The 26,899-nt window shown below is 38.0% G+C and overlaps 1 protein-coding gene across 1 annotated transcript in view; it reads right to left on the minus strand.

Annotated features, from left to right (window-relative positions):
- Window positions 1-26,656, minus strand: part of ttyh3a (tweety family member 3a) — a 37,314-nt gene extending 10,658 nt beyond the window's left edge. Inside the window, exons 1-10 of the mRNA XM_033970999.2 lie at window positions 26,290-26,656; window positions 25,470-25,711; window positions 16,666-16,835; window positions 12,603-12,714; window positions 11,542-11,762; window positions 9,809-9,904; window positions 8,647-8,719; window positions 7,096-7,171; window positions 3,266-3,321; window positions 1,486-1,578 (exon numbers count right to left, since the gene is read on the minus strand). Coding sequence (XP_033826890.1) covers window positions 1,486-1,578; window positions 3,266-3,321; window positions 7,096-7,171; window positions 8,647-8,719; window positions 9,809-9,904; window positions 11,542-11,762; window positions 12,603-12,714; window positions 16,666-16,835; window positions 25,470-25,595 — 1,023 coding nt within the window. The 5' untranslated portion in view covers window positions 25,596-25,711; window positions 26,290-26,656. The remainder of the gene's footprint in view (window positions 1-1,485; window positions 1,579-3,265; window positions 3,322-7,095; window positions 7,172-8,646; window positions 8,720-9,808; window positions 9,905-11,541; window positions 11,763-12,602; window positions 12,715-16,665; window positions 16,836-25,469; window positions 25,712-26,289) is intronic.
- Between the last annotated feature and the right edge of the window lie 243 nt (window positions 26,657-26,899).

The raw sequence follows: 26,899 nt of genomic DNA on the forward strand, positions 1-26,899 counted from the left end.
CACTGCTAATTTGACAAGTGGCTTTTCTTCAGCTTTTGTGGACAGACTGAACTCCAAAATCATTCAAAGCAAAACCATTTTTTAATGACAACTTTGTGTAATAATAATTCAAGTTTGATTCTGTTCAGAGTGCAAACCTCGCATTGTTAGGATGGTTTTAGAAGGACGAATTTCTTTTCTTATTTCTGGTTCAACCAAAGATAAAGTGTGTCTGCTCCAGATGCAGATTGCTTGATTTGATCCATTTAAATACACCTTTGTAAACCTTTGTTTTGTTACATTTGTGCTGGAAAAGACCCAGGATCTGATATGAATCTTTCCACCAACTCAGCACTTTCTCAATTTGTCTCTCCCAATGTATTCCAAATGTCAGCTCTCATTTGTGCAGGGACCATAACAACAGTATTGTATTGGCACAGAGCCAATGGGAGTCTAATGCGCAGACATAATGGACCTCCCAGGTGGAGCAGTGGACCTATATATAGACAGGTGCACTCACTCTGCTTAGTCCACCAGACTCATTCACTGACCACAGGAACAAAGTAGGTGTTCAAGTCAAAGGGGGTTAGACCAGTGACTGTCTGAGTGACCAATGGGAGACTGTGTGAATGGGTATTTATCACATTGTGGGGACTAAAATCCGTAAACACTCTCACATTATGGGGGTGTGCCTTTTTTAAGAGGGAAAAAATGTTACTCCATTTTCTGATCTGTTATAATGTTGTTTCTCATCACAAACATATCTGCAGTTGTGTTTTGTTTCATTCACACTGTGTTTTTAAACTCCATACACCTTCACTAGAATCATTTGGATGATTTCAGATCTCTACTGAACTAAAGGTAAAAGGAGCTGTTAACTTGAAAACTACCACTACAGGACATCACAAGGTGGAACAGAGCATTTTGAGCTTTGGAGATCTAGATAGACTAATAATAAAGAGTTACTCAAACGTGTGAATGAAACAACTGATGTTTTTCATGAGGTAACATTATAACATGGCTTACAGTTCACAAGAGTCAATTTTATCTAATATAGCACCTTTAAAAAAGGTGCTGTACCTGATTTTTACCATTTTAAAAATGTGAAAAACAGAACTGATTAATTTTAAATGTTCTGCCGCAGTGCAAAGTCACTTTTCATAGTAGCAGCTATGGTCAAGATTAGAATCAGTCTCCAGGAAATGAATGTAAGGCAATTTACCATCCTTTCTATGGATTTTAAAATGTTAATTTCAGTATGACTAAATATCGGTCATCGGCCACAGCAGCAAGACAAATGTCAGATATCAATATCACCTCAGAAAAGTGGCATCGAAAAACCCCCAAAAACCCCCAAAAAAGTAAATCTAATGTAATGTTTAGAAAGTATTTTTACCACCACCCATAAAGCCTGGAAATGTGTGTATGTGTGTGTAGGGGTGTGTGTGTGTGTGTGTACATGTGTGTGTGGGGGTGTGCGTGTGTGTGTATGGGAGAGGAACATACCCTGGTTTGGCTGTACTCTCCAGTGGCAGAGCGCAGAAGTTCAGACACGTCATCCTGCATCTCCACCAAGGCTTTGTGACTTCCAGAAAGTTTCTGTAGAAAGAAATAGCATATTATCTCCTTAGAACATTGTTTCTCAAAAACTGCACACAACCAATCTTAGAAAGGCACTGCATTACTCATCTAATAGAAACAAAGATTAGATTAGATTATGTTTAATTAGTCAGACTGTTTTTAAAGCCACCATCTGCAAGTTTATTTGATTTTTTTTCCCCCACCAGTAGGAGACAGATGTGAAACCTGCCTGAACCAACTGGATTGATCAGTGAAGTCAGAAAGGAGTAAGGAAAGAAGACATTATGGTTCCTTTCATAGCTCCTTTAGTAGAGAAACCTTGGGAGGGTTCTAATCAGTGGTAAGGAGCTATGAGGCATCCCACAATTCACTGCACAGATCAAACTGAAAGTTTCCAAATGCAAATTTACAAATTATACACTGCAGCAGATAAGTTTACAAGATATGAAGCATAACTACTATAGAGCCACAACAGCCTGTTTGATATTATAATGTGTTTAATGCAGCTTTGCACATATTTGTTTACGTTTTACAGAAATTAAACTTAAACCCATATAGCCAATTTGCCTAAACTAGACTGCAGATTATACATGTGCAGATACGAGTGCAGGTTTAGGGCAGCTCTTTATTTAACAGCAATCATTTCCCTCTTTTACAGTCACTGTATTTATGCATGCTGCCATTGTGATGAAAACACTGACTGTAAAAGTGTAAATGTGTGACAGTTTTCAATAATTCTCATAAACTCATTTAAGGATGGTTTGCTTGTTGTAGTCTGTTTTCTAGCTGTTATTGTCGCTGGTTAGAAGGATTCAACCAAAAGCAGCAAACGCTCCTTCTCCTCACTGCTCCTTGTTATTGTTGACCTCATGATGAAGCTCTCAAAGGTCAAGGCAAAGGAGAAAGGAGGAGAAGGAAGGAGGTATTTTGCCCGATTTCGGACTGAGCCTTTGTTCAGACTCACCTGTGCTTTCTGGTGCAACACAGAATTCAGCAGATCCGTTTCCTTTTATTAAGTCATTTTAGATGAATATTGTGATTTAAAATGTGCAAATTATAACATAATGATCCATGGGTGGTATACATTATAACTATACAGCAGACACAAACACATTACTATGCATAGAACCAATACTTTGTTAAAATTAAGTCATTCATATATTCTTTTGATATCAGGCCCTTAATATGTGTATGTGTATTTTTCCCAGCTTCAGTCAGTTTTAAACCACAGAAGACCTCCTGTATAGATCCAATGCACTGTTGAATATAGGAGTTCATGTTTTATAGATGTACTCGCAGTGGATGCCTGGTCTTGCAGCACTCAAAGGAGCATGGTTTATTTATAAAAGCAAAACAAAATGATCAAAAACAGACTTATGATCATTCACTTCCACTCTAAAAAACACAACTGCTTTTTAATGCTGTTATGTTATCAGGTCAGACATAGGGAAAAAAACACTACTGCATCCCTCACTGCGTTGAAAGAAAGGGAAGTATTGTGGAATAGAGATACTTTGAGGCGAATGGGGGTGAGTCATTGTGCCCACTTGAATTCCTGGCCATTACAAATGCATGCATCATCGGACTATAAATCTAATATTGTCAGAGCTGCTGCACAGTCAGTAACATTTATTCGTTTCTATGGATTCAAGGCTGAAAAAGTCAAAACAGAAGCAGAAAGCCCCTTTGTTAAATATTCACAAACCTGCTGAAAGGGGTTGGTTGCCTCTGGGCTGCAGCGGAGGTAGTACTGCAGAATATCTGGAAAAAGAAACATCAATAATAGTGTTAAGCATATTTGAAGAAAGGTGTCGGGATGGGGGATGTAACAGTTCCATACGTATTGGTGATAGAGGATTTTCCCCATAGTCTGTATATATAAACGGACACCGCTAACCCACTAGCTACCACGTTCCAAACAGGTGCTTCCGACTCCATCGACTCTGGCTCCAGTTCACTTTCTACTGAAAAACTGTCCCCCCCTCTCTGTGACTGCTGATGTCAGGCTTGGTTGCTGATACTTGTGGTTGGAATTCCAAATATGGAACTCAACGACAAATTTGCCCCTACAACCACTAGCCTCGATCGGCTTCCTTGACTGGAGCTGAACACTATGGGCGACGTTGCTCTCACTTAGTCCACTTCTTTATACAGTCTATGGTTTTCCCAGATATTGGTTTTGGTCTAATATTGAACATTTTTCCAATATTTAAATAGCCCTAATATTTTTTTTCCTAAACTGCCCCAGTCTCTCTGTATTCCCATGTGTCATTCCCAGTTTGTCACTACATCAGATTCGTCTTTTGGAACAGACTAATGACTAAAAATGGAAATAGAGCAATGAGGCTAAAAAATTGCTGTATGCTTACACATTCAGGCTTTTTACAAACACGAAAAAGTCAAGTTATTTATATAAATAAAAAAATTAACAAACTGCTGGGCCTTTCTATAACTTTAAATTCAGTTCTATGATCAGTAAATATTGGTTATCCTCCACAACACCAAGAGAAATGTTGGATATTGGCCTAAAAAGTATGTCGAAAACCAAAAAGATTATCATAAAAAAGGTAGTCAAAAGTTAATCCTTGTCACAGTAAATACTATATGGGGACTTTTTCCTTGCACTAAAGGGAAAAGTCTGGTTCTGTACCTCTGTGTAGTGCAGTTCAAGTTTTAACAATGTTGCACATTTAGAATACTTTTTAGGGGATAATTCCACTGTATGTTTTCGATTTCAATAATATACTAATAATAATGCACACACACACATATGTGTGTGTATATCAAACTTCAAAATTTGTTACTGAAACAGGCCTAGTGAGCCAATGTAATGTTTAGAAGTGTTTTTACCTCAACTAGATTGTTACTAATGATCACAAGCATTAATGTGAATCATATTACAGGATATGTGATGGAAGTATGAAACATTAAAAGATTTAATCCAAAAGCAATAAAGGAAACAGTGTAACCAGCCAATGTATACAATACTGTGAACTACTACTGCCCTTTTGACCAGAGCAATACATTCACTTGTACAACATTCCTGATGAATAATTTAAGCCTCGTGTCGAACTACAATCCTTTTAAGGAGACAAAAGCTGTGGTCTAACTGTGTCTTAGTATATTAGAACCTCTACTGTTAAACCATTTGTATCTTATCCCTGTTTTAAAGCCTTCCAAGCACCAAAATCAAACTAGTAAAGGTTTTCCACACATTACATTGAATGAACTACAGCAAAATATACCAAAACAAAGATACCACTTTCAGCTACCGGATTAGCAGTAACCCTTCTTACACACGGCTCCCACAATCTGCCAACAAGGATGGTTTCTTTCTTACAGCATTTGTTTATCACCACATGTTGAAACATGCAGTGCTCTGATCACAAATGTTTTAGGCTTTCAGTTGCTCCTATTGCAACACACAAATTGGGAAACAAATGTCTTGTAAACAATGTGTCGTAATTCACTTTTTGAAACCAGAATTGAAATCTAGCAGAAATGTGCTTAAACAGACCTGTAAATGTCAAGCGTTGGTCAAACGCAACGTAACGCAACGCAACGTAACGCAACATTACATAAAGTAACATCCAGGATAATTGTAACGTTTTCATCCCTCTAAAGCTCAAATCTTACCATATAACTAAAACCTCCCTACTATGGCAACAAAAATATGCACGATATAGACTGAGCCCCAAAATATAATGTTCCAGGTTTCATATACTGAACGATAAGTTGATATAGTGATTATCATGAGAGGTCTAATCATAGATAAAATTAAATAAAATTATATATATACACACATACATACACACATACACCCCCCCCCCACACACACCCTACACACACACCCCCCACACACACACATTTTTTTTTTAAATCTTCAAAAACTGTGTTGCAAATCACTTATTGCAATATCAACATTTTTTGCAGAAAAAATATTGATATTGTACACAAAATCAGAAAGAAATTGCAGAAATATCACTTTATGCTCTTGTTTGAAAGATAATGTGATTTCTTTAGGTGCTTTCATTTATTATTATTATTAATAATAATAATAATGATAATAACAACGATGATGATGATGATAATTTTACATTCTTATTCCATAGATGTCTGTGTAATCCCTCAGTCGTCCAGGTATGATCAATAGTATTCAATTCTGTCAACTGGACTACAACAACTTATTGTCCAGTTGACAGATTTGAATTGTTTCTTTTACTTCTTATTCCACTATCACTATCGTAATCCAATATTTCTTCAGTATTTCAATACATTTTGTAGAGGAGTGTATTTCCAAATAAAAAGGTGTGGGAACTAGATCCGGGCTGTGACAGATGGCACAGATGACGTCTGCATGGCGTTGTGTCAGGAGCTGCATTCCCACAGCTGAGTACACTCCACAAGAGAGGAGGATTTCCGCTCCAAAGAAAATAAAGACTCTCGCCCACACATTAACTCCAATATCTGAGGCCATCCATTTCCTCAACCCAGTGTCTGAACCTGATGCTACAGTTTTGGCATTAGAGCTGCCTATGACACTTGCTTTTATATTTATTTATATAGAGACCCAGACTTGTTTTTTCATGGGTGTTCAAAATACAACACAAAACAAAAAAAGAAACAAATCAAGTCTATATAAAACATTAAATACTAAAAGCTTGCTTCCCGTTTCTTGTACCGGTAAATTCTGAGTAAGTATTTCAACATCACTGAAGCAGATGCTGTTTCCAAGAAAAAAAAAATCACACTTCATTTATGGTCATCAAAAGGGAAACAATCTGGAATCTATCCTTACTGCACATATTTCTCAGCCCATATAATTAGTTCAAGGAAATACTACTTTAAAAAAAAATCTGCCTAAAAATCTGCTTTGCATAGAATGTTCCAGAGTGTTGCATTAAACCTATCTATATACATATATATACAGCTTTCTCATATTTAAAAAGAAATTACTTCACAAACATGCATTCTTACTGGGAATGGGGTCACCTCTCCACAGACCTGTAACTTGGCCCCGTGGCGTCACCTGCTTGTCTCCGTGGACCTAGATAAGTTTAATGCCATACTGAGGAATATTACAGACATAGCAGCGACATCTTTACGGAGACAAGCAGGCGTCAGGTGCTCCACCAGAGAGGTTGCATAGTGCCTTTAAGAAACAATCTGTATGAATTTACGTGAGAATCATTATAAATCTATTGTTAATCTGTAATTAGCCCATTGAGGGCGTCCATTGAGGGCGTCTCTTATTGTAGCTGTAACTAAAGAGAGACTCCCTCCCTCCACCACTCACACTGTCCAAAGAAACTGCAAGTTAAGCTGAATTTCTGTAATAAAAGGAAGTCTACTGCACTTATGACCTTTTGATATAGAGACAGATTTATGACCAGAACAATGTCCAGGCAAAGCTATGAATCACCATCAGTGTGCATGGAGACATTATAGAGGTGTGAGAAAACATGTTTACTGCCACATCTGTGCAAATAGTACAATATAACTTTTGTATTTGTATTCAACTATAAAAGTATTTACCATTATTGATGACTCCATACTGGTCTGCTACTTTGATCACAAACGTGTCCGGAGAGGCACAGAAATCACTGGACGACTGAAAAACAAAACCAAAATTAAACTATGGTAATATTTTAAGGACGTTTTGTTGTAAATGATGCAACTTTCATCGCATTTTAAAATAACTGTGACGACTTTGACGCATTGGTGACAGATTCAGGAAGATGAAGGTGTGAACGAGAGTGATTCATCTGCAGAGGAGGTAAAGCTCCATGATGCACCATTTGAATAACTTTACATTTATTATCTCGGTTTTACATTCCACCGTAACTTCCCACTCAAAATAAGACCAGAACAAGACAGTCTTTTGGATGCTGCATTAAGACGACAAATTCTGAACTTCAATAAACTTTAAAGGGCCCGTATTATGTTGTTTTCTGATCTATGCTGTATTGTTGTTTCTTCATCAAAAACATAGCTGGAGTTGTGTTGTGTTTCATTCAGACACACACATCCTTTGTTAACACACAAATACTGCATATTTAGACTCTCAAATAGAAAACACTCTGTTCCACCTTGTGATGTCATGTGGTAATACAGAAAATGCGTCACTGTGTTTTTAAACTCTATAAACTCTACCTTTACTACAATCATTTGAATAATTTCAGCATTGGATATGTCTAACTTTGAAGCTACAGCTCTTCTTTCGGCCTTGTTGAAATAAAACTTGGACATATAGACTTTCTGTGGCAATCTCAGCTGAACAAAGGGTAAAACAAAAATAATTTTAGAAAGTTCAATCATTTTATGGTTTTATGGTTATTCTAGTGTATTGCAGTTTATAGTAGTTCAATTTGGGATACAAATAGCTGTTAACTTCAAAACTACTACTGAATGACATCACAAGGTGGAACAGAGCATTTTGGAGATGTAGACAGACTAATAAATAATAAAAGTTACTCAAACATGTGTGAATAAAACAAAACACAGCTCACAGGAGTCAATTTAACATAATACAGGACCTTTAAACGAGTAATTTCAAATAATCAAAAACATGGCTGTTGCTTTTGTGTATGTTCATGAAAAAAATATCGAAAACCACTTTTATTTGCTTTAAAGACAATAAGTTAAAAATTGTGATTACTTTTTTGTTATATAACAGCCATACAGCATTTAAAATAAACCTTCTGCTGGTTTTATTATACACGCTGGAACAAACAAGAGGCACATTAAAACAGTAAAATAATTAGTTTGTTTGATGTGGCAAACGTCCATATGGATACACTGGCAGAAGTAATATAAAAAAGTACACAAAAGAGCCACGGAACAACCGGATGAGCTACTGGTAAATGCATCAGAATACTATCAGAATATATCAGAATACTTTTGAATGAATGTTATTATTAAGTTATTATTGGTTTAAAATTAGTCTAACTGAACACTCTTTGGAGGTGTGACAACAACACATTCCAGATCTCGATAATGAGCTACGAAAATGCTATAATTACTCCCCCCACACCTCTGTAAGAACAATAGACCGTGTACTTAAATATATGTACGCTAGACACTTACCGCTGACACAGCCAAAGCCATCCCCAGGGACACCCAGCTGATTACCAGAGCCACTACTCCAAACAGACACACTCTAGGGACGAGCAAGAACAAGACGACTTAAGCACGTTTAAATGCATCCATTATCACAACAAAGATACTGTCAGACAGGCCACTAGTCAATATGTTTTGCCCAGTCTGCAAAGTAAGTCTAATTTTACCGGAGCACTAATGGGAAATGCAAAGCTAATGCAAATTAACTAACTGAATGAACTGGAGGGAAAAAATTAAAAAAGGCAAATTATTAGTTTTAAATTCTGGAATCAGTTCATAGAGCACATTTTAATATATCCAGGGGCAGAGAGGATATTTCCCAAAACACACAGCACAGGTATTATTGATATAAACTACCATAAACTTAAAGATGCAATATATTGTTTTTCTGGTTGGAGATCCCCCACCTGCTTGTCTCCATGGAAATGTTATTGCTTTTTCTGGAATATTCCACTGTACAGCATTAAACAGCCATTGCAACAAAAACTTTAACACACACAAAAGCTTATTGTCAGTGGAGTGGACTTGCCTCTCCCCAGATCCAACCTGTACCTTGAATTGGTGGTGTGACCTGCTTGTCTCCATGGAGCTTGATAAGTTTATTGCCATACTGCCAGTTTAATGCCAGACTGTGAGACATTTAAGACATGTCCGTGGGTACAACCAGGTGGCGGACCCTCCATGAGAAAAGTTACATAGTGCACCTTTAAATGGAAATCATAACAATAACTACCTCGTTTTTGTCAGTTGAAGAGTAGCTACAGGATAAAGCATGAGTTATTCTCCCCATTGACCAAACTGCAGGCTGTATTGTGTCTGGCGTTTGTATTTATAGCCGCTTTCATTACACAAGTAACACTGCTGCCGAGCGAACCACATGAAAAACCTCTCCACAATAGAGCCCGCTTTGTCTTTTCATATCGCTATGGCTACAGGCACTCTGCAGGGGCCATTGTGCCAAATGTATGAAGATATTTCAGAGCATGCATTTAACCAGCCCAATTTGTAATGACAATGTGGCCCTGTTCAAACGGTGGTCCTCATGTCCTGTAATTGCCACTTGTAGCTGAAAATGGCTGCAGTGATTTTCCATAAGTGCCCTTGGATATGATCCGATGACGAGGCTCACCCGATCAGCGTTCCCTTGGAGTTTCGAATGAGGCCGAAAAGTACCAGAAGGCAGATGAGAATATCGAAGAGAAGCAGGACGATGTAACCCAGCCACCTGTGAAGACACAAGTCCCAGTAAGTAAATGGTACAGAGGGAGTTAAAGATATCGCTTTCAGTAAAATAAACAAGACGCATCAAGATTTTTATTTAGAGCTGTCACAATATTAAAATTTCAAACTCGATTTCGATATTAAGGAACAGATTCCATACTCAATAATGCTTCCCATTAAATAGTAGTACTTTCTTTTGTATTACCTGTGATCAGTGGTTTGTTTGGGTCTTTTAAATCAAAAGGTCTACAGTTAATCTCCAAAATTAAAAGTCTGTATTTGTAAAGTTCAGGAAAAAATTTTGAAATAGTTTTTACAAAAAGACAAAATAAAATCGAATCAAAATTGTAATTGATCAAAACATTATGGCTTTTTTGTAGTACCCAGCCCTAGAATGACTTCACAGTAGTTTCGAGAAGGGAGGCTTTGATTAACATTATCAACGGTTAAATATAAACCAAGGAAACACAAATCGGGTAGCGTGGGTGACAGATTTGCTGCATCATTCCCTCACATGTTCAGATCATAATTTGACTTTCTAATGTCATATTGCTCAAACTCTTGCAGAATGTGTGAAAATCAAAGGCCAACTGATTCCTAGTTCTTACATATTTATAAGTTACAGTCTAGATGTAAATTATTTAAAAGCACAGCAAATTGTTCAACATATTCACCATATTCGACAAACACATTATACAGCATCAGGCAAGATTTTTAAATTATTGCCACGTCTAATGATTTGCTGAATAAGAACCACTTACCATGATGTCTGTGCTTGTAAATCTATTCAGATATTGCAGCTTTAGCTAAGGCCATCTCAGAGAAAAAGACTAGCTAGCATTTAGTCTGCAAGCTAAATGCCAGCGAAGGCTCATAATGTTTTAATAGAGAGAGAAGACCATGTACTCATTATTCACTGAATTATTACTGTGTTCTCTGTTTGTTCCAGGAAATATTTTTTATCAAGAGTTCGACCAATATTATTTTTCTATTTGCCTGACAAAGCCAGACTCTCTCTCGCTGCATTCTTTATACAGATTGATATCTGTCTGGTCCCCATGTGCTCCGTTGTGTCTCAAGCCCAGTCAAACATGATGGTGCAGATTTGATTTTTTCAGTAACACGTGTGTATTTGATTGGCTAATCCACCTGACAGTCACACCCATTTGAAATTCATCAATTTGAAATTGGGAGATTCACCAGTGACCAGACTCACATCTTTGCAAAGTAGTGAAGATGTGTGTATTCTGGATCCCAGGTAAGGTTTTTACAGAATATATACTGATTATTAGAATCAGGAGTAGCTGATAAACTCTGCCAGTAATTTTTAGCCCCGTTTGTAAGGTTGAGGTTACAAGGTTTGGATAACAATCCTCAAATTCTCTTCAATAAAAAAAATACAAAATAAATAATATATGTGTCCTATAGTTTTTCACCTTTCAGCACTTTCAGATACCAGAGTGGAGTTTGCAGTGACCTGCTGCAACTAAATATTTGTACTGGGGCAAAATATTGTCTAAATATCGGGATCCTTTTAACCCTAGCTCAAGGAGAAAGATGACACAAATGGCATGTTTACATTTAGCACTAACCTATATTGGACATAAGAATACTGCACTGTTTAGCTCACACCTGCCTTACCTGTACCAGTCATACAGCTCCAGTTTGACCGCAAGATCATCCAGGGAGACTCTGGTGTTGTCCCAGAAGGGGACCTCCACCATCAGCTTGACCAGCTCATCCAACTGTCCTTGCAGCTTCTGGACGATGGACAGGTAGTCTGCGTTTGGGGAGTATTGCCCTTCCAGCTGCCGCAGGTTCTCCTCCACAGTCTGGTTCAGAGCCGTCGTGCTGCCGTAGACCTGCAGGGGGAGCCGGGTCAAACAGGGTCAGGTTAAAGGAGGTTATCAAGGTGCTAAAGGTAGGATATGGAGGACTGTGTGGAATGGGACTACTACTAAAGCTGCACAATATATTACATTTGAATTGTAATTTGAGTTGGAACAATCATCAAATCGCAAAAGCTTCTTCTCTGCAAAGCTAATCGTTTGCATCATTGCTACCCGTCTTATATTCCACTGGCTTTTAGCAGTCATGCTAAAATGAATAATTAATAAAATATGGGGCAGTGGACAGTGAGATGGGTGTTAGTAAATCAAGAGAATACTTCACCAGTGGCAAAATAATTTAATTGGTGGATTCTTTTCTATTTTGCATTACCATTAGCTTTGACACACTGTGAGCTAGCCAGCAGCTTATTCTTGCTATACCTGTAGTTTAGACCTCTTCAAACATGCTCTGAAATTCATGAGACTCTTGTATACGCTTCTTCTCTTCTCTTCTACACTTCTTATACTTCAGTCTGCTCTCAAATGTTAATGCCTCCTACATGTTTATAGAGGTCTAAATTACAGGGTCAGCAGCTTTAACATATTCAGACTGAAAAATATGATGGTTGCACTGGGCGTTATGTTAATAAAATCCCTGCTGTTATCAAGTGCTAATCTAATAAAGATTCAGAGGATCCCTAAAGTCGTACTTAAGTCTGATTTATCAACATTACAGGTCACCATATTGCTCTACTGACCCACATTTCAACATGGCACCTCTGACAACATGTAGCTTTACAGAGAGAAACGGGGGGATCTGTGGCCCTCATAGCAGATGGGAGATGAATTATTAAGGGTGATTCTCAAACCCACCAGCTTCTGCACCCCCGACACTGTGCGGTTGGCGTGGCGCAGGGAATACGTCAGGCGGTTCACTCCATCACAAGTCTCCCCGTTCCCATAGAAACCGACGGCGATGCCAGCGCTAGAGGGGAGACAAAGAGAGAGGGGAGGGGTAGTGAAGAGGAGGGTTTAGTTAAAAAAGACACGGAGCGAAGAGGGAGGCGTGTGAACTCTGCATTAACCCTGTCGCTTCAACGGGCCCCATTCACATCCAGCAGAAAGAAAGAGTCCATAGAGAGCCATAGAGAGCCATGGAGACACAGAGGAATGGAGCAGCTATGCCTCAAAACACCATGTAGCCGACAAAAGCCCGACTCACACCAGACATGTGATTTCTCCACTGAAGTACATCAAAATAACACAGTAATCCAAAAAAGCCTTAAACACAACTAAAAAATGGTGCACTTATCTGCATATGCGGCAAAAAGGTTAGTATCCTTGATGTTTATTTCACCCTGAATATAAAACTTTAACCTCAATTATTACATTTAGACATATTTTAAAACATTTAAGTTGGATTGATATAATATTATCTGAATATCGCCATCGGGATACTATTCATTTTTGTCAATATCGCTCATCACTCGTACTTGTGTGTATACAACTGAAAACCTTATTTTGACGGTAGAATTTCTTCACGTTGTTTACCAGTTTTTATCATGGCTGTTGTGTAACTTTGTACCGGTCTCTCAGCTTTGTCTGATGAGCTCATAAGGGGTGTGAAGGAATTTATTGTTCTAGGAGGTTGTTGCACAGTTTAAAGGTGTACTATGTAACTTTTATGAGAAAAAAAAGACTACCAATTCTAGGCCTGTTAGGATAATTGCTATATTGACTTGTCATTCAATATACAAAAACTGGAACAATATATTTTGGGGGTCCGTATATATCGTGTGTGCAGTTTCTTTGCAAAAGTGGGGAGATGTTTTGCAATTTTTATGTAAGAAGGTCAGATTTGAGCTGTAGAGGGTTGAATAAATAACATCTGTGGCTTATTATTGGTTCATTCTGATATTCATTTGTTGCAGCTCATAATGATACCGCATATCTAAAAATCGGTTTACTGGGATTTTCCTGCTTTGTGTCAGAGGCATAAACTAGCTTCAATATTAACATTTATTGCAATATTTCTCTGTATTGTGCTTTGAAACATATTATTGTGACAGGCCTAACCATTTCTTAAGGTTTCTTGGTCACAGCCCTGGCGCATAGTTGTATACAGGAGCACAGAAACTCTCCACAAAAAAAAGCAAAAGTAACACTATCTCTCAGTTGTCTCACTTGGCTAACCTCAATGAGGAGACATTTTGTGGTCTATCGACAAATGGACCGTTTTATGCCATGTCAGACCCTTCAGTGTTCAGCCAACAGCACTCAGTGAATCAATGGTGCTTCCTCTTCCTCCAGTCACTGCAGCGGTGAGCAGGAGCAAAGTGCAAAACCAACATCGCTCTCTAATGTAATAAAACACCACTTTCGACATTAGAAATCAGATTTACAGGCTAGGAAAGACTTGAAACATTTATAAATATTGCTTGCAGAAGAGGTAAGGCATGGTGGAATTGTGCCAAACTAAGGATAAAACCAAGTTGTTCAAGTTATTGGTACAAATAATGTCTATGCAAATACATTTTAATAGTCAATTAAAATATCATTAATTCTAATTACCAATGATTAGCCTGGGGCTTTTTAATCAAGGTAAGTGCTCCACGTGCTCACGTTTTTACTGACAAAGGTCACACATTAGAGGAAGAAATTGGATCTTCTTTTGTTTTAAAAAGGAATGATTAAAAGTCTATTTTGTCTATGCTCAGGAAATTAAAGATGCACACTGGAGCATTTTTGGTCATGGGTCTGATACTGCCTTGTCTCCATGGAGAAATTAAAGCTTTGCCTGGAATCACCCACTGCATAGAATGGAACTGATCTATCTTTCAATTATTTCATCCCAGATATTGCTCAAAAACATGTTAAAGTCTTGTCTTCTTGGGTTTAGCGAGCTTGCCTCTCCACAGATCTGACCTGCAGCTTGGCCTGGTGGTATCACCTTTTTGTCTCCATGGAGATAGATAAGTATAATGCCATAGATTCCAGGCAAACCAATAATATCTCTATCATGAGAAACAGGCACCTCCACCAGAAAAGTTACATAGCGTACCTATAGTGCACAGAAACAAACTTTACTGAAGTTTTTAATTAGATAAAATACAATTATGATCAATAAATATGTTGGGATAATTTTAATGCATTTCTTTTTATTATATCCCCATGCCAGTCCTACCCCTAAAACATTCCCGTAACACGCTAGTGGAGTGGTAGAAAAACAAAGATGGTAATTGTAATGCAGTTCCTGTATTCCTCTGGTCCCTGGACCCGCTCTGCACTGGTCGGAGCGTAGTGATGGCTCCCGAGAGGCTAATCATTGAGACGCAAGAAAAACAGGAAACTAATGCGCTGTTCCAGGACAGATAAAGTGTGTGCAGATGGGAAAGCTGTCAACACGGAAAAAAAGAGACCAGCGTAACATATGCGTCTGATGCCCATATAAACAAGTGTGCAGAAAAGTGTAGAGTAGTAAGAATTAGACTATGTCATTGACTTTTGAATGCAATTTTAGATGCATAATAGGCCTATGCTCTAGCCATTTATACTTTTCAGTCTATGTAGTCTATGTATTTGGTTATATTTAAAGGGCCCAGATAACATACCGGTAATTTTCTGATCCATGTTGTAATGTTTCCTCATCACAAACCTACCTGGAGGTGTGTTTTTGTTTCATTCACACATGTTTAACACACAAATCCTGCATATTTAGGCTGAGATCTTCTCTCAGACAGAAAACCCTCTGTTCCATCTTGTGATGTCATAGTACAGTAGAGGAAGTGCTCCACTTTGTTTTGAAACTCCATACACCTTGACTAGAATCTTTTGGATCATTTCAGCCCTGGAATTATCAATCTCTACTGACCTAAAGGTAAAATGTAGCTGTTGAAAACTACCACTACATGACATCACAAGGTGGAACAGAGCATTTTGAGTTTTGGAGATATACAGACTAATTTTAAATGTTACTCAAACATGTGAATGAAACAAAACACAACTCCAGGTATATTTTTTAGGCGGTAACAGCATTATAACTTAATGCTCGCAAGAATCAATTTTGTGTAATATAGGACTTTTAATCTAAATTTCATAGTTTATATAATTTCTTCAGCTCCTATGACCTTTGTAAAAGTTTGTACAGTATTGACCCTCCAGGGAAATTTGAATCTGAATTTGATGCATCCTTCAACCAGCACCTCAGCTCCTGCCAGCTCCAGATCTCAAGGTTACGTGAGGAATACCTAGCTGGAGGATAAATCTACATTTCATGCTTTAGGATGATGGGGAAACCAGAGTACTGAGAAGAAACTCACCCAGGTACAGTCTGGGTCTTCTAGGAGTGGGAGTGCTAGCCACAGTTGCCTGCACAGGATTGATGCAAGTATAGTGCCAACTATATATGATTTAAATGTTTTACTATGCTTTTTTTTATTATGCAATTGTCTGATTCTGTTTTCTTATCAAAAAAACACCCAGATTTGTGTTTTGTTTCATTCACATGTGTCTAACACACAAATCCTGCATATTAACGCTGAGTTCTTCTCTCAAACAGAAAACACTTTGTTCCTCTTTGTGATGTCACGTGGTAAAACAGGAAGTGCTCCACTGTTTTTATAAACTCCACACATCTTCACTAGAATCATTTGAATAATTTCAGCCCTGGATTTGCCAAATTCTCCTTAACAACAGGTAAAAGTCAACTTGAAAACTATCTCTTCATGACACCACAAGGTGGAACAGAGCATTTTGAGCTTTGAAGATGTAGACAGATTAATAATAAAGAACATGTAAGAATGATACAAATCACACAACTCCAGGTATATTGTGAGCTTTTAGCCATCTTATAATGTTGTTATAATGTTATTACCTCCTCCATTTTGCGTAATATAGGGTCTAACACAGAATCTCATTGCTTTACACCTTTGCGTACCTGCAGACGAGGGTGGCGATGATGACACACCAAGCCGTGCAGCAGCAGTCTGCGTTGGTGCGTTCTTCATCCTTCTTCCTCCGACAGCAGAGGCACAGAGAGTAGATGAAGAGGAACAGCAGATCCAGAGCCAGACAGGCCAGCGCCACACCTCCCAGCAACAGGATGGACTAAAGACAAGACAATGGAAAAAGCTGAGGGTACTTTCAAGTCCAATAACACACGGTAATGGACGATAATGACAGACTTTTGATCCATGTAGAGTGGGACCACATGAAATATCCAACTGCTATTAGATTTGTGAGTCATGTTTTAATACAATGATTCAGTTCGAAGTTCATATTTTAAAAGCATCCAGGAGAATTGAAAAAGAGTGAAATATGAACTGACAAACTAATATAAGAAGCACATTTCAGAACATGTTTGTACAGATCTGAGCTGCAGGATTAGCAGTTTTTATGCAGAATATGACATGATATTTTGTCGTTTTTGGTAGAAACAATGGTACTAAAATGTTTCTAAAAATATTGTGACCTGCTAATTGCGTCTAATCAAAGTGCAATTTCGATTCCATTATGATTAATCTTGCAGTCATAATGTACAGCCAACACTAATAAAGTACCGGTATTCCAAATTTACAATATTGTTAAAAAAATATGAGCTGGAATAAATAAACAGCTGAATGCAGCACTTAACTTATGTCTATAATGAAGTTCATAGAAGTTCATAATACAACCTTCCATAGCTCAAATCGCATTGTAGTACAGAAAAAAAAAACAGAAAACAAATTCCTCAGTGGTACAAAGAAAAAATACAACGACAAATACTGACCCCCAAAAAGTTCTTTTTCATTTAACATATATTGAACAATAAGTCAATACAATAATAACCGTGACAGGTCTAATCATAAGCATCATTATAACAGTCGTTTTTTAAATTATTATTATCACAATGGCAGGGCAGCTACTTTATTTCGATTATGCATAATTCCAATGAGTAAATACACTGCCACTTTCAGTTTAAACCATTTTAAACAAATCTTAGCCGTGGTATACGATTAGTTTGAAGTTAAATGAGTTCTCACATATAAAATATAAATAAATATAAAACAAGCCCGTCTTTTGAACAGCTCTTTAAAAGGAAGGCTGCAAAAGATTTGAATTCTGAGAAAGAGCTGAAAGGTCCATTACTATTAAAAGACAAATGTTTAGTTTCTCATTTTAATGTACTGCTTTATGAGATTTATAAAAAACGTTTCCCTTAGTACATTGTGTGTAGTATGTGTAGCTTGTATCATAATTACTCTATTACTATCTAAGCAGGTGATTAGTTGATTAGAATGAACGCTCCCATCATTCATAGTCCCTTATTCATGTCACAGTCTCAATTAAAATCAACTAAAAGCCCTTTCATGTGACCTATGTGGGGAAAGAGTCCTCATAAGAGCCATAAAAAAAAAATTACCTTAAAACACAAGACTACACCCAAGTGGCACTGTGCAGTCTAAAGTCCTGACACTTTGGTCTTGTTGTTGGACACAGAGGTCATGAATATGTGATGAGAGCAGCTTCTGCAGCTCTGGCCTAAATTGGACTGTCGACAGTTCTGCACGCGCTGCACTGGGACATTACCTCACTGAAAGCCCCCGTTGCAGGAGAAAACATCTTGAAATGAGATATTGTTGTTTTACTTGGAAAGCCTGAAGGAGAATTGAGTTTAAGACAGAGAATGTGTCTACTACCAGTGTTTCCCACAGATTTATACAGAGATTATCGTGAAAAAAGAGGTCCTTCTATGAATACTTTTACAGCCTTTTTTAAAAGAATATGCACTATGTAACATTTCTGGTGGAGGGTCAGCGACCTGCTTGTCTTATTATTGCTTTGCCTGGAATGTTCCACAGTATGGCATGAAAATGATGAAAGACATCTCCATGGAGACAACTGGGTGTTACCAACAGTGAATTTACAGGTCAGATCTGTGACGTGGACTGCGAAGATTTGACCTCTGATATAAGAGAATACATTATGTTAAAGAGATTTTTGGCAATAAAAAAATCCTAAATGAAAAATGGTAAATGGTCAGATTTAGATTGGGCTAAGTGTCTAGCCCAAGGACACAATGTTGGAGCTGGAATTGCACTGCCAAACTGTGAGTCAGTGGATCTGACCGCCCTACCTATGGCGTTTATGTCGAGAACAGGATTCGAAACGCCAACCTTTGGATCAGAGGACAAACACTCCAACCATGATAGATCACTTTTATAACATACTGTGGACCATTGCCAAAGCAAGAAAATCTCCTTGAAACAGGAAGTGGATCCTTGTCCAGAAAAATTACATAGTGCATCTTTAAAGAAGAAATGTGAACATGTAACCTCATAATTACTTGCTGTAAAAAGTTAAATCTAAAAACATAATTTGAAAAACCATTATCTGGTTTGTTGTATCGTGGTTAAACCTGATGGGGATATCATAGTCTCCTGTCTTAATGGGAAACACTTCTTCCCATCAGAATCACACTGCAAACACACCATAGCTCACCAGTACTAAGATGGGTTATTCTGCCCCCACAGCCATCACAGCTTTAGACAATGGGTCTCCTCTCTGTCTGCCTCCACTTCAATGAGTCAATTGAGCTCCATATAAACATGTTTAAATAGACTTGAATTGCTTTGTAAACCGAGTGGTGTCTACAGTACAAGTTTCACAGACTTGAAATGACTGTCTGCTCTCCCATTTTTGTTGGCTGCCTGGGATCCAGAATAAACACTTCTGATACTTTACAAAATATGTGAGTCTAGTCATTGGTGTATTTCCCTGAATTGTGATAAGCGTGATTGACAGGTGGGTTAGCCAATCAGGGACATGCAAGGTCCAGGGTATTAAAACAAATATGGCTGTTTATGAGGAAAAAAGGGGAAAAAAAACATTGCTTCCCTTATTGGTTTCTGTAGAAGCAATAAGAGAAGCACTAAAAACTGTTAATCTGAGGTGAAAGAAGTTTGATTTTGTCTGTAAATAATGGTTGACCAGTGAGCTCCTTCATTTCAGATGCATCACTGAAATAAACACATTTGATTGCACAGTTCGGTCTGACTCTCGAGGTTTGATGGAGGATGTGGGAACCAGACTAACATGCCACAGAGAGACACACACTTCTTCAATAATTTATGGAGATGTGAGTCTGGTCACTGGTGAATCTCCCCAAGTTCAGATGGGAGTGATTGACAGTGGAGTAACCAACTGGGAGCCCACATGATCTGTCCATATCAGGAAAAAATTAAGAAAGAAATATCACGGGACTGAAAAACATGGTGGATTTCTAAAGAATCAAAGAGTGAAGGACTAAACTCTGTTAATCTGAGGTGAGATAAATTTGATTTGATTTTATAGGTGACCAATAAGCGCCTTCGTTTCACGTGTGTCACTGAAAAAACAGATCTAAACTTTGTGGTCTGTTGTGTCTTGAACACAACAGAGGACGTGACTGAGGACCAGACTGATATCAATCTGTATAAAAAATACAGAGATATAATTCTGGATTTGCCAAGCCAGGACTTGCAAGGTAACCGTTTTGTAGATGCAATGACCCAGCAGTAAGAGAAGCGTTGAAGCAGCAGTCATGAGAGGAGAGGTGACACATGGAAACACCTGTTATTGCATTATCATGGTGTAAGCGCAGAACAAAGCCAACTACAGCTCAGACTCAGCCATCTGGAAAAATGAGGTTTTCCCTACAGCGACGGGGAGCACTGCACTGACAATAATTAGCAGCCTGGCGTTACAGTATGTGAGCCGTTGGTAGGCCTGTCACGAGAACACATTCTGAAGTATGAAATATGAGTGAAGATGATTATATTGAATTCCATTATGCCATTGACACGATAACCCTAAAGCAGGATTTCCCCCCTAAAACGATTCTACATGTAAAGTACTGTTAATAAACAATAACTGCTATAAATAAATGAAACACTGAATGAGCCATAGAAGATATTTACTCCACCCTCTACAGCTCAAATCTTCAGGAAAGTACCACAAATCACAAAAGGTTCTCCACGAGCAGGCCTGTCACAATAACACAATAACACACAAAAAAATGCGTTAAACGATAATAGTGAAACTACTAGACGCTAGGGCAAAAATATCAAAATATCATATCATTTAATTTAATGATACAGTATTTATATCATGGGCTGCTGTATATATTATTGCCATATATTTTTCGTAGCTCTACAACTGTGTGGCTTGTTTAGAGGAAAGAAACTTGTTTATGCAGAACATTTGATTCACTGTATTAGCTTTGCACGGGTGGAGACTTTTAGTGTCACAGTTGTGATTTAGTAGATATGTTGTGAGTCTTCAGAGCCGTTAAACTGTACATGTCCCTGTGCATGTAAATGTGGATGAATAATACTGACACATGCAACAGTCTGACGTGTTCTTCTAATTAGCCACATGCACTAAAAAGACGCACTTAATGTTTATTCAGTTTCAATAAATGGAAGAGAATGCTCCATTAATGTTCATGTTTTTGTTAAAATGGGGTTGATCATTAAGGATCCCGAAAACCTTTATTTTTCACTGAATCGCATCAGATTGATTTGAGATACATCATATTGTATTGTATCAAATCGAAAGTGCACTGGATCAAGCTACGTCTTCAGGCCTATGTATCGTACCGGCAACTTCTTAATGATACTCAGCCCTACATGATCCCACTGACACAATGACAATAATGCAAGACAAATATTGACCCCAAAATAATTGTTCAATCTGTCATTTACTAGTGCTTAGGCCTGTCATAATAAGTGCTGTATCAACCTATCGTTCAGTATAAGAAAAAGTACACATGATAAATACTGACCCCCCAAAAAATAATAGTTCCATCTATCATCTATATGTATTGAACTATAAACTGATATAGTATTTAGTATTCATCGTGACAGGCCCAGCAGTTGTTTTTAACAGCGACTTTAGAACTGACGCAGTAACTCTTAATTATTCACACACACTTTTTATTTTGAGCCTTTAAACAAACTGCTACTGAGTGCTACAACTACAAACAGCCAATGAAATGTTTATAAACCCCAGTCTAGACAAGGCAAGTACTACAGCTGTGAAATACAACCTAATCCTTTTGGGGGACATTTGTTTGGACTAGCTGTTTAATACTACAGTACAATGCTGCGTTCACACGGTGGGGTTTGATCCTGGTTTAGTCCTGATCTAGACTGTTTGCTTCTGTTCTAGACCTGGTTTAGTTTTGGTCTAGCCCAAGTTTCATTCTAAATAGCTTCTATGACTCATTATAGATATGAAACTAGTTTTAAGTGTCTCATGATGCCATTTACTTACTGGATTTACTTATAGTTAGAATTCTACTTAAAAGGTCAGTGTATCAGTTGCATAAATAAGTTTCAGTATCATCATTTATCGCCTTTATCTTGTTTTCAGCGTTATGTCGTACTTCAAAATGTGATGCAGTGACAAGCCTAGGTTTACTTCCAATTTGGTTGTGGTTTGTGTGCAAAGAATAGACTCCATTCCCCTGGCTCTAGTGACGTCGCCCAAAAGCACCCAATGTTTTCTTAATGCATTTTAAATTGTATCTGAATTAAACTGTTTTATCAGAAGACAAGAGTGAACAAAAGCGATTTAGAGATTAACTTTGTGAAACTGTGAGATTGGGGTGAGGCGAGAATAAACAGGAAACCACATCCGGTTTATCACCTCATTCTACCTCGATGGTCTTTCGTTGTCTGCTTGCATCATCATTTTGCGGTGTTGTGTAGCTCATCCTTAGCCGTAGTCAAGGTGTTTTGGATAGTTGGAATATATTTATAGTGTCTTTTGATCTAAATACCTGTCCTACTAATTTGTTATGTCTTGTAGGGCAGCACTATATGAGAAAAAGATGTGATATTCTTTTAGGCACAAGTTCAGTTAATTTAAAACAAAAATGCACATGACTTCATTTACTTGTCAACCTGGGTCAAAATAAAAACGTAAAGACAATATCAAGACCAACCCAAGTCTAATGGTGGACTTAATAGGGAAAAATCAGGTATAAAAACAATACACTTTTGTAAAATGGAGAACTTTGGGTTATATGTTGTTTTCTTGCAATGTTCATTATTGCGTCAGCCAATTTTACGATACTGATATTTTTGAGATATGTTGTGCAAACTTGGCCAGTACGATAACACATTTTGAAGCAAGATATCTTGCTACAGAGAAATACTGTGATAAACAACAATGCTGAAAGTACTTTATGCCCAACACAGGAATAGTGCAATCCAATGTCTTGTATGTGTGATTGAACAGAACCACTGTGAACTGCCTTTATAAAATGTGTTATTCAGTTGTGCAACGAGAATATTCTGATTGTGAAAGTGGCTATGGAGCCGGCACAGATCTCTCCACCAGGAAGGATGATTCACTTGTTATTTGGCATTTCTGAAAATAAAACACATTTGACAACTATGACAGCACAATATCCGACTATGCCATGGCCTATTCACTCTCATGGGCCCCGTTTGATTGACTCTGCAAAAACCCAGCTCTAAGCATTTTGAGAAAAGCTACCCACACAATGAAAGGAAGTAAGTAAGATCGATGCCACATTGAAACAAGTCTTTGGGGTTGAATTATGTATGCACTTGACCTCTAAGCAAATATACGGCTCTACGGTCACATCAATAATGAACAAAGCATAATTTCCATACTACTGCTACTACTACTAACTGTCATCATTTTTTCCCCTCCCCCAGTTTCACTTGTTCAGTGGCCTGTGCATTCTCCCCCTGGAATATCAACAAATACCATGACCCACGTCTCTCACACACAAATACATTTTTAAAATATACTATACGGAGTGCCTTTCTACGTTCAAGGTACTCAAAGCGCTTTACATCAAGAAACCAGTCCCATTCACACACACATTCATACACCAGTGCACACAGACCCTCGAGGTGAGATGGGTTAAGTGTCTTGCCCAAGGACACAACCTCAGCATTCATCTGTGGGAGCTGGAATCACACCGCCAAACTGTGGGTCAGTGGATAAACACTCTATCAACTGAAATACTGTCGCCCACGTAATGTTAACACTGGGACTGAAATATCTAATTGTGTTTTACTGAAGTATTGTGATTCCGATTAGATTTGCAAGTTATGTCTTAATACAAGGATTGTGTTCAAAGAATCACATTTCAGAATATGTTTGTACAGATCTAACCTACAGGGTTAGCGGTTTTATACTGAATAAGATATTTTGTGGTTTGTGAAGGAAATTATGGTATGTACAAAATAACAGCCTTTGTGATTTTCTCACATTCAAATTGGGATTTAGGCTCAATCATGAGTAATGGTGCAGCCCCAGTTAACAGGCACAATTTAATGTTAACCATGAATTCAATTTCTTCTAACTTTAAGAGCAGGGCTAAAGGTTAAATCCATTTAAGAAGTAGGTCTAGTTAGGTCAGCTTAGGTGTGTTAGATCACACGGTTGACGATGCCAGCTGGCCTGGGTCACCTTTAAGGTCAGAACACGCTACACACAGATGGTGAAGAGATCAAAGTTGTAATGGGGCAAACAAGGGAGTTATGAACCATTTGGTATACCTCTCTAGACAATATGAGAAATACATTGTTTATTATTTATCTATCTGCTTCTTCCTCCTGTAAGTGACGATTATCTTTAATTGGCAAGGATTGAAGTAACTATTCTGGTCACTGCTGGCTGTGGCTAAAGGTCCTTTTTATTATTACTGGTCTACTACTTTCAGTTTTACTTTTTGAGAGTGATCAAGTCACAGTATGCCTATAAATAGCGTAATGTTTTTGTCCATTTTGGTTGTGTTTATTGCACTGAAAAACTCCTTTGGCTATAACCTTCCATAAGCATAAAACATATCTATCCTCATACAGAATGATCCAAAGGATAGTTTAAACTTTTCATATCCATGGAATCACGTACGCAATGTGCCACTTCCAGAAAGTTACATACTATGCCTTTAATACACATTTTTCATTATCATCTCTAATTCTTTAAAGGTCCAACATTACACAAACCTGACTCTTGTGAGCTTTAAGCCATGTTATAATAATGTTACCTTCTCAAAAACAGACCTGGAGTTGTGTTTTGTTTCAGTCATACATGTTTGAATAACACTTTATTATTAGTCTGTCTACATCTCCAAAGCACAAAAAGCTCTGTTCCACCTTGTGATGTCATGTAGTGGTAGTTTTCATGTTAACAGCTACCTTTTACCTTTAGTTCAGTAGAGACTGGCAATTCCATATCTGAAATGATCCAAATGATTGTAGTGAAGGTGTTTAGAGTTTAAAAACACAGGGGTGGAACAGAGTCTTTTCTGTTTGAGAGAAAGAACTCAGCCTAAATATGCAGGGTTTGTGTGTTAAACATGTGTGAATGAAACAAAACACAACTCCAGGTATGTTTTTGAGGAGGAAACATTATAGCATAGATCAGAAAATAGCGTAATATGGGCCCTTTAAAATTTAACCTTCAGACTCTGTTCAACTGTTGTAATACACAATTGTTGCAAATGGAAAACATCCAACCAAGCAAGCAGCCTACAAGCATTTGGCTAGGTGTTTAAAGTAGACTGTTGGCTTGAGGCATTCATTTACAAGGGGCAATTTGGATCAACAAATGTGTGACATGCCTTTACAAAGTGGGAGTAAACCTGGTAGTAGAACTAGCAATAAAGGTGTTTCCTGTACATGCTGTATACATTGATCTCTGTATCTAAACACATAATAGATAAGATTTAATTACCTGCTGATAAGGCCAGTCCTCTGGTTGGAAATCGCTGCTTGTTTGCTGAAACTTGAAGTTGAAATGTGGAAGTCTGTGGAGTAGATTGACCCACCACGGTGCAGTGTAGCTAACCACAGTTGCCATTGTGAGTATAGGTCAAAACAGGGATAGGCTCAGCAAACAAGCTATCAGGAAAAGATGCTTGATATTATGATCAGGTAGGAGACACCACCTCATAAAGACACACCATTCGTCCAAGTCTGGGAAGGATAAAAGCACAAAAGCAGAAGTTAATATGGTAGAGTTTGTATTCATACCCAACGAAAGTACTCTTACACTTTATACCTGCTTTTTATTTAATGATAGCACTATTATTATTATGTTTTAAATAGTTTTATCTTGCACTATATCACCAAAACAGCTTGCTAGTTTGTGAATTCTGACGACAAACTCTCAGATTCTGAAGTAAGTTGCAAAGAACTTAATAAAACATGAATAACTCCAGTATTTAAATGCCCTAAACTTCCCCAAAACTAAGTAAGTAAATAATCCATGCTTTTACAAATCAAATCACAGCAATGTAAATCAGATAAATGCTAATACATGCTAATAACAGTTTCTTAATCCGGGCTGGAGTGGTATGTCTGCAGTTAGCCGATCATGCTAACTACTAACTAGCTTGTTAACCCAGATCTGAGTAAAGCCCCGGCGTCAACTCTTTTGGCTGGAAGTCCCTAAAAATCTGCGCTACTAGCCCCAGGTCTGGAAAAATCAAGCTATTTACAAGTATTTACAATTAGCTTTAGTGCAATATGTTGTTAAAAAAGTAGTTATTTACCTGTAATGCAGCGAGCTAGCGTTAGCCGGTGGGTTGATGGCTGTTTAATTCACCCACTGAGGCGGCGGAGGAAAACAACAACTAGTCTCTTTTGTTCTTCTTGACATTATCCTCCGCGGATTTGTTACATCCTGCTCAGTTGTGCTCTCAGTTCCTCATTTTCTGCAGACATTTGGTTTCAAGCAGCCTCCCACAGCAAAGGAAATCCGTGTAGGTCCATGCAGTTAGCAGGTTGAGTGCGGGGAGACCATGGGGGAGAGTGGAGCCTACGCGCTGGTGACTACTGTACTGTACGGACTTGTGTTCACTCGCCCAGCTGGCCGCGTGCCTCGGTGGCCCGGTGTACCGCTTAATCCTGCACCCCCGTGGAGGATGGAGGGACGTAAGAGGGCCCTTACGTCACCACGTACTACTCAAAATAGGACCCCTGTCTCATTTAATGTTTTTAGAAATGAGCTAAAGTGCATGTAGCAAGAAACTCATAAACTCGTAAATATAGATAACCCCAGTTTTCTTGAGGATAAGACTCACATAAATCAGAAGACTTTTATTGTCATTGCCAGTGAACACAGCTCACAAACTAGGAACTTTCTTTGGTGATGAAGTGCAA

Source organism: Periophthalmus magnuspinnatus, chromosome 8 (genome assembly GCF_009829125.3).
Source record: "Periophthalmus magnuspinnatus isolate fPerMag1 chromosome 8, fPerMag1.2.pri, whole genome shotgun sequence".
NCBI classification, from domain to species: domain Eukaryota; kingdom Metazoa; phylum Chordata; class Actinopteri; order Gobiiformes; family Gobiidae; genus Periophthalmus; species Periophthalmus magnuspinnatus.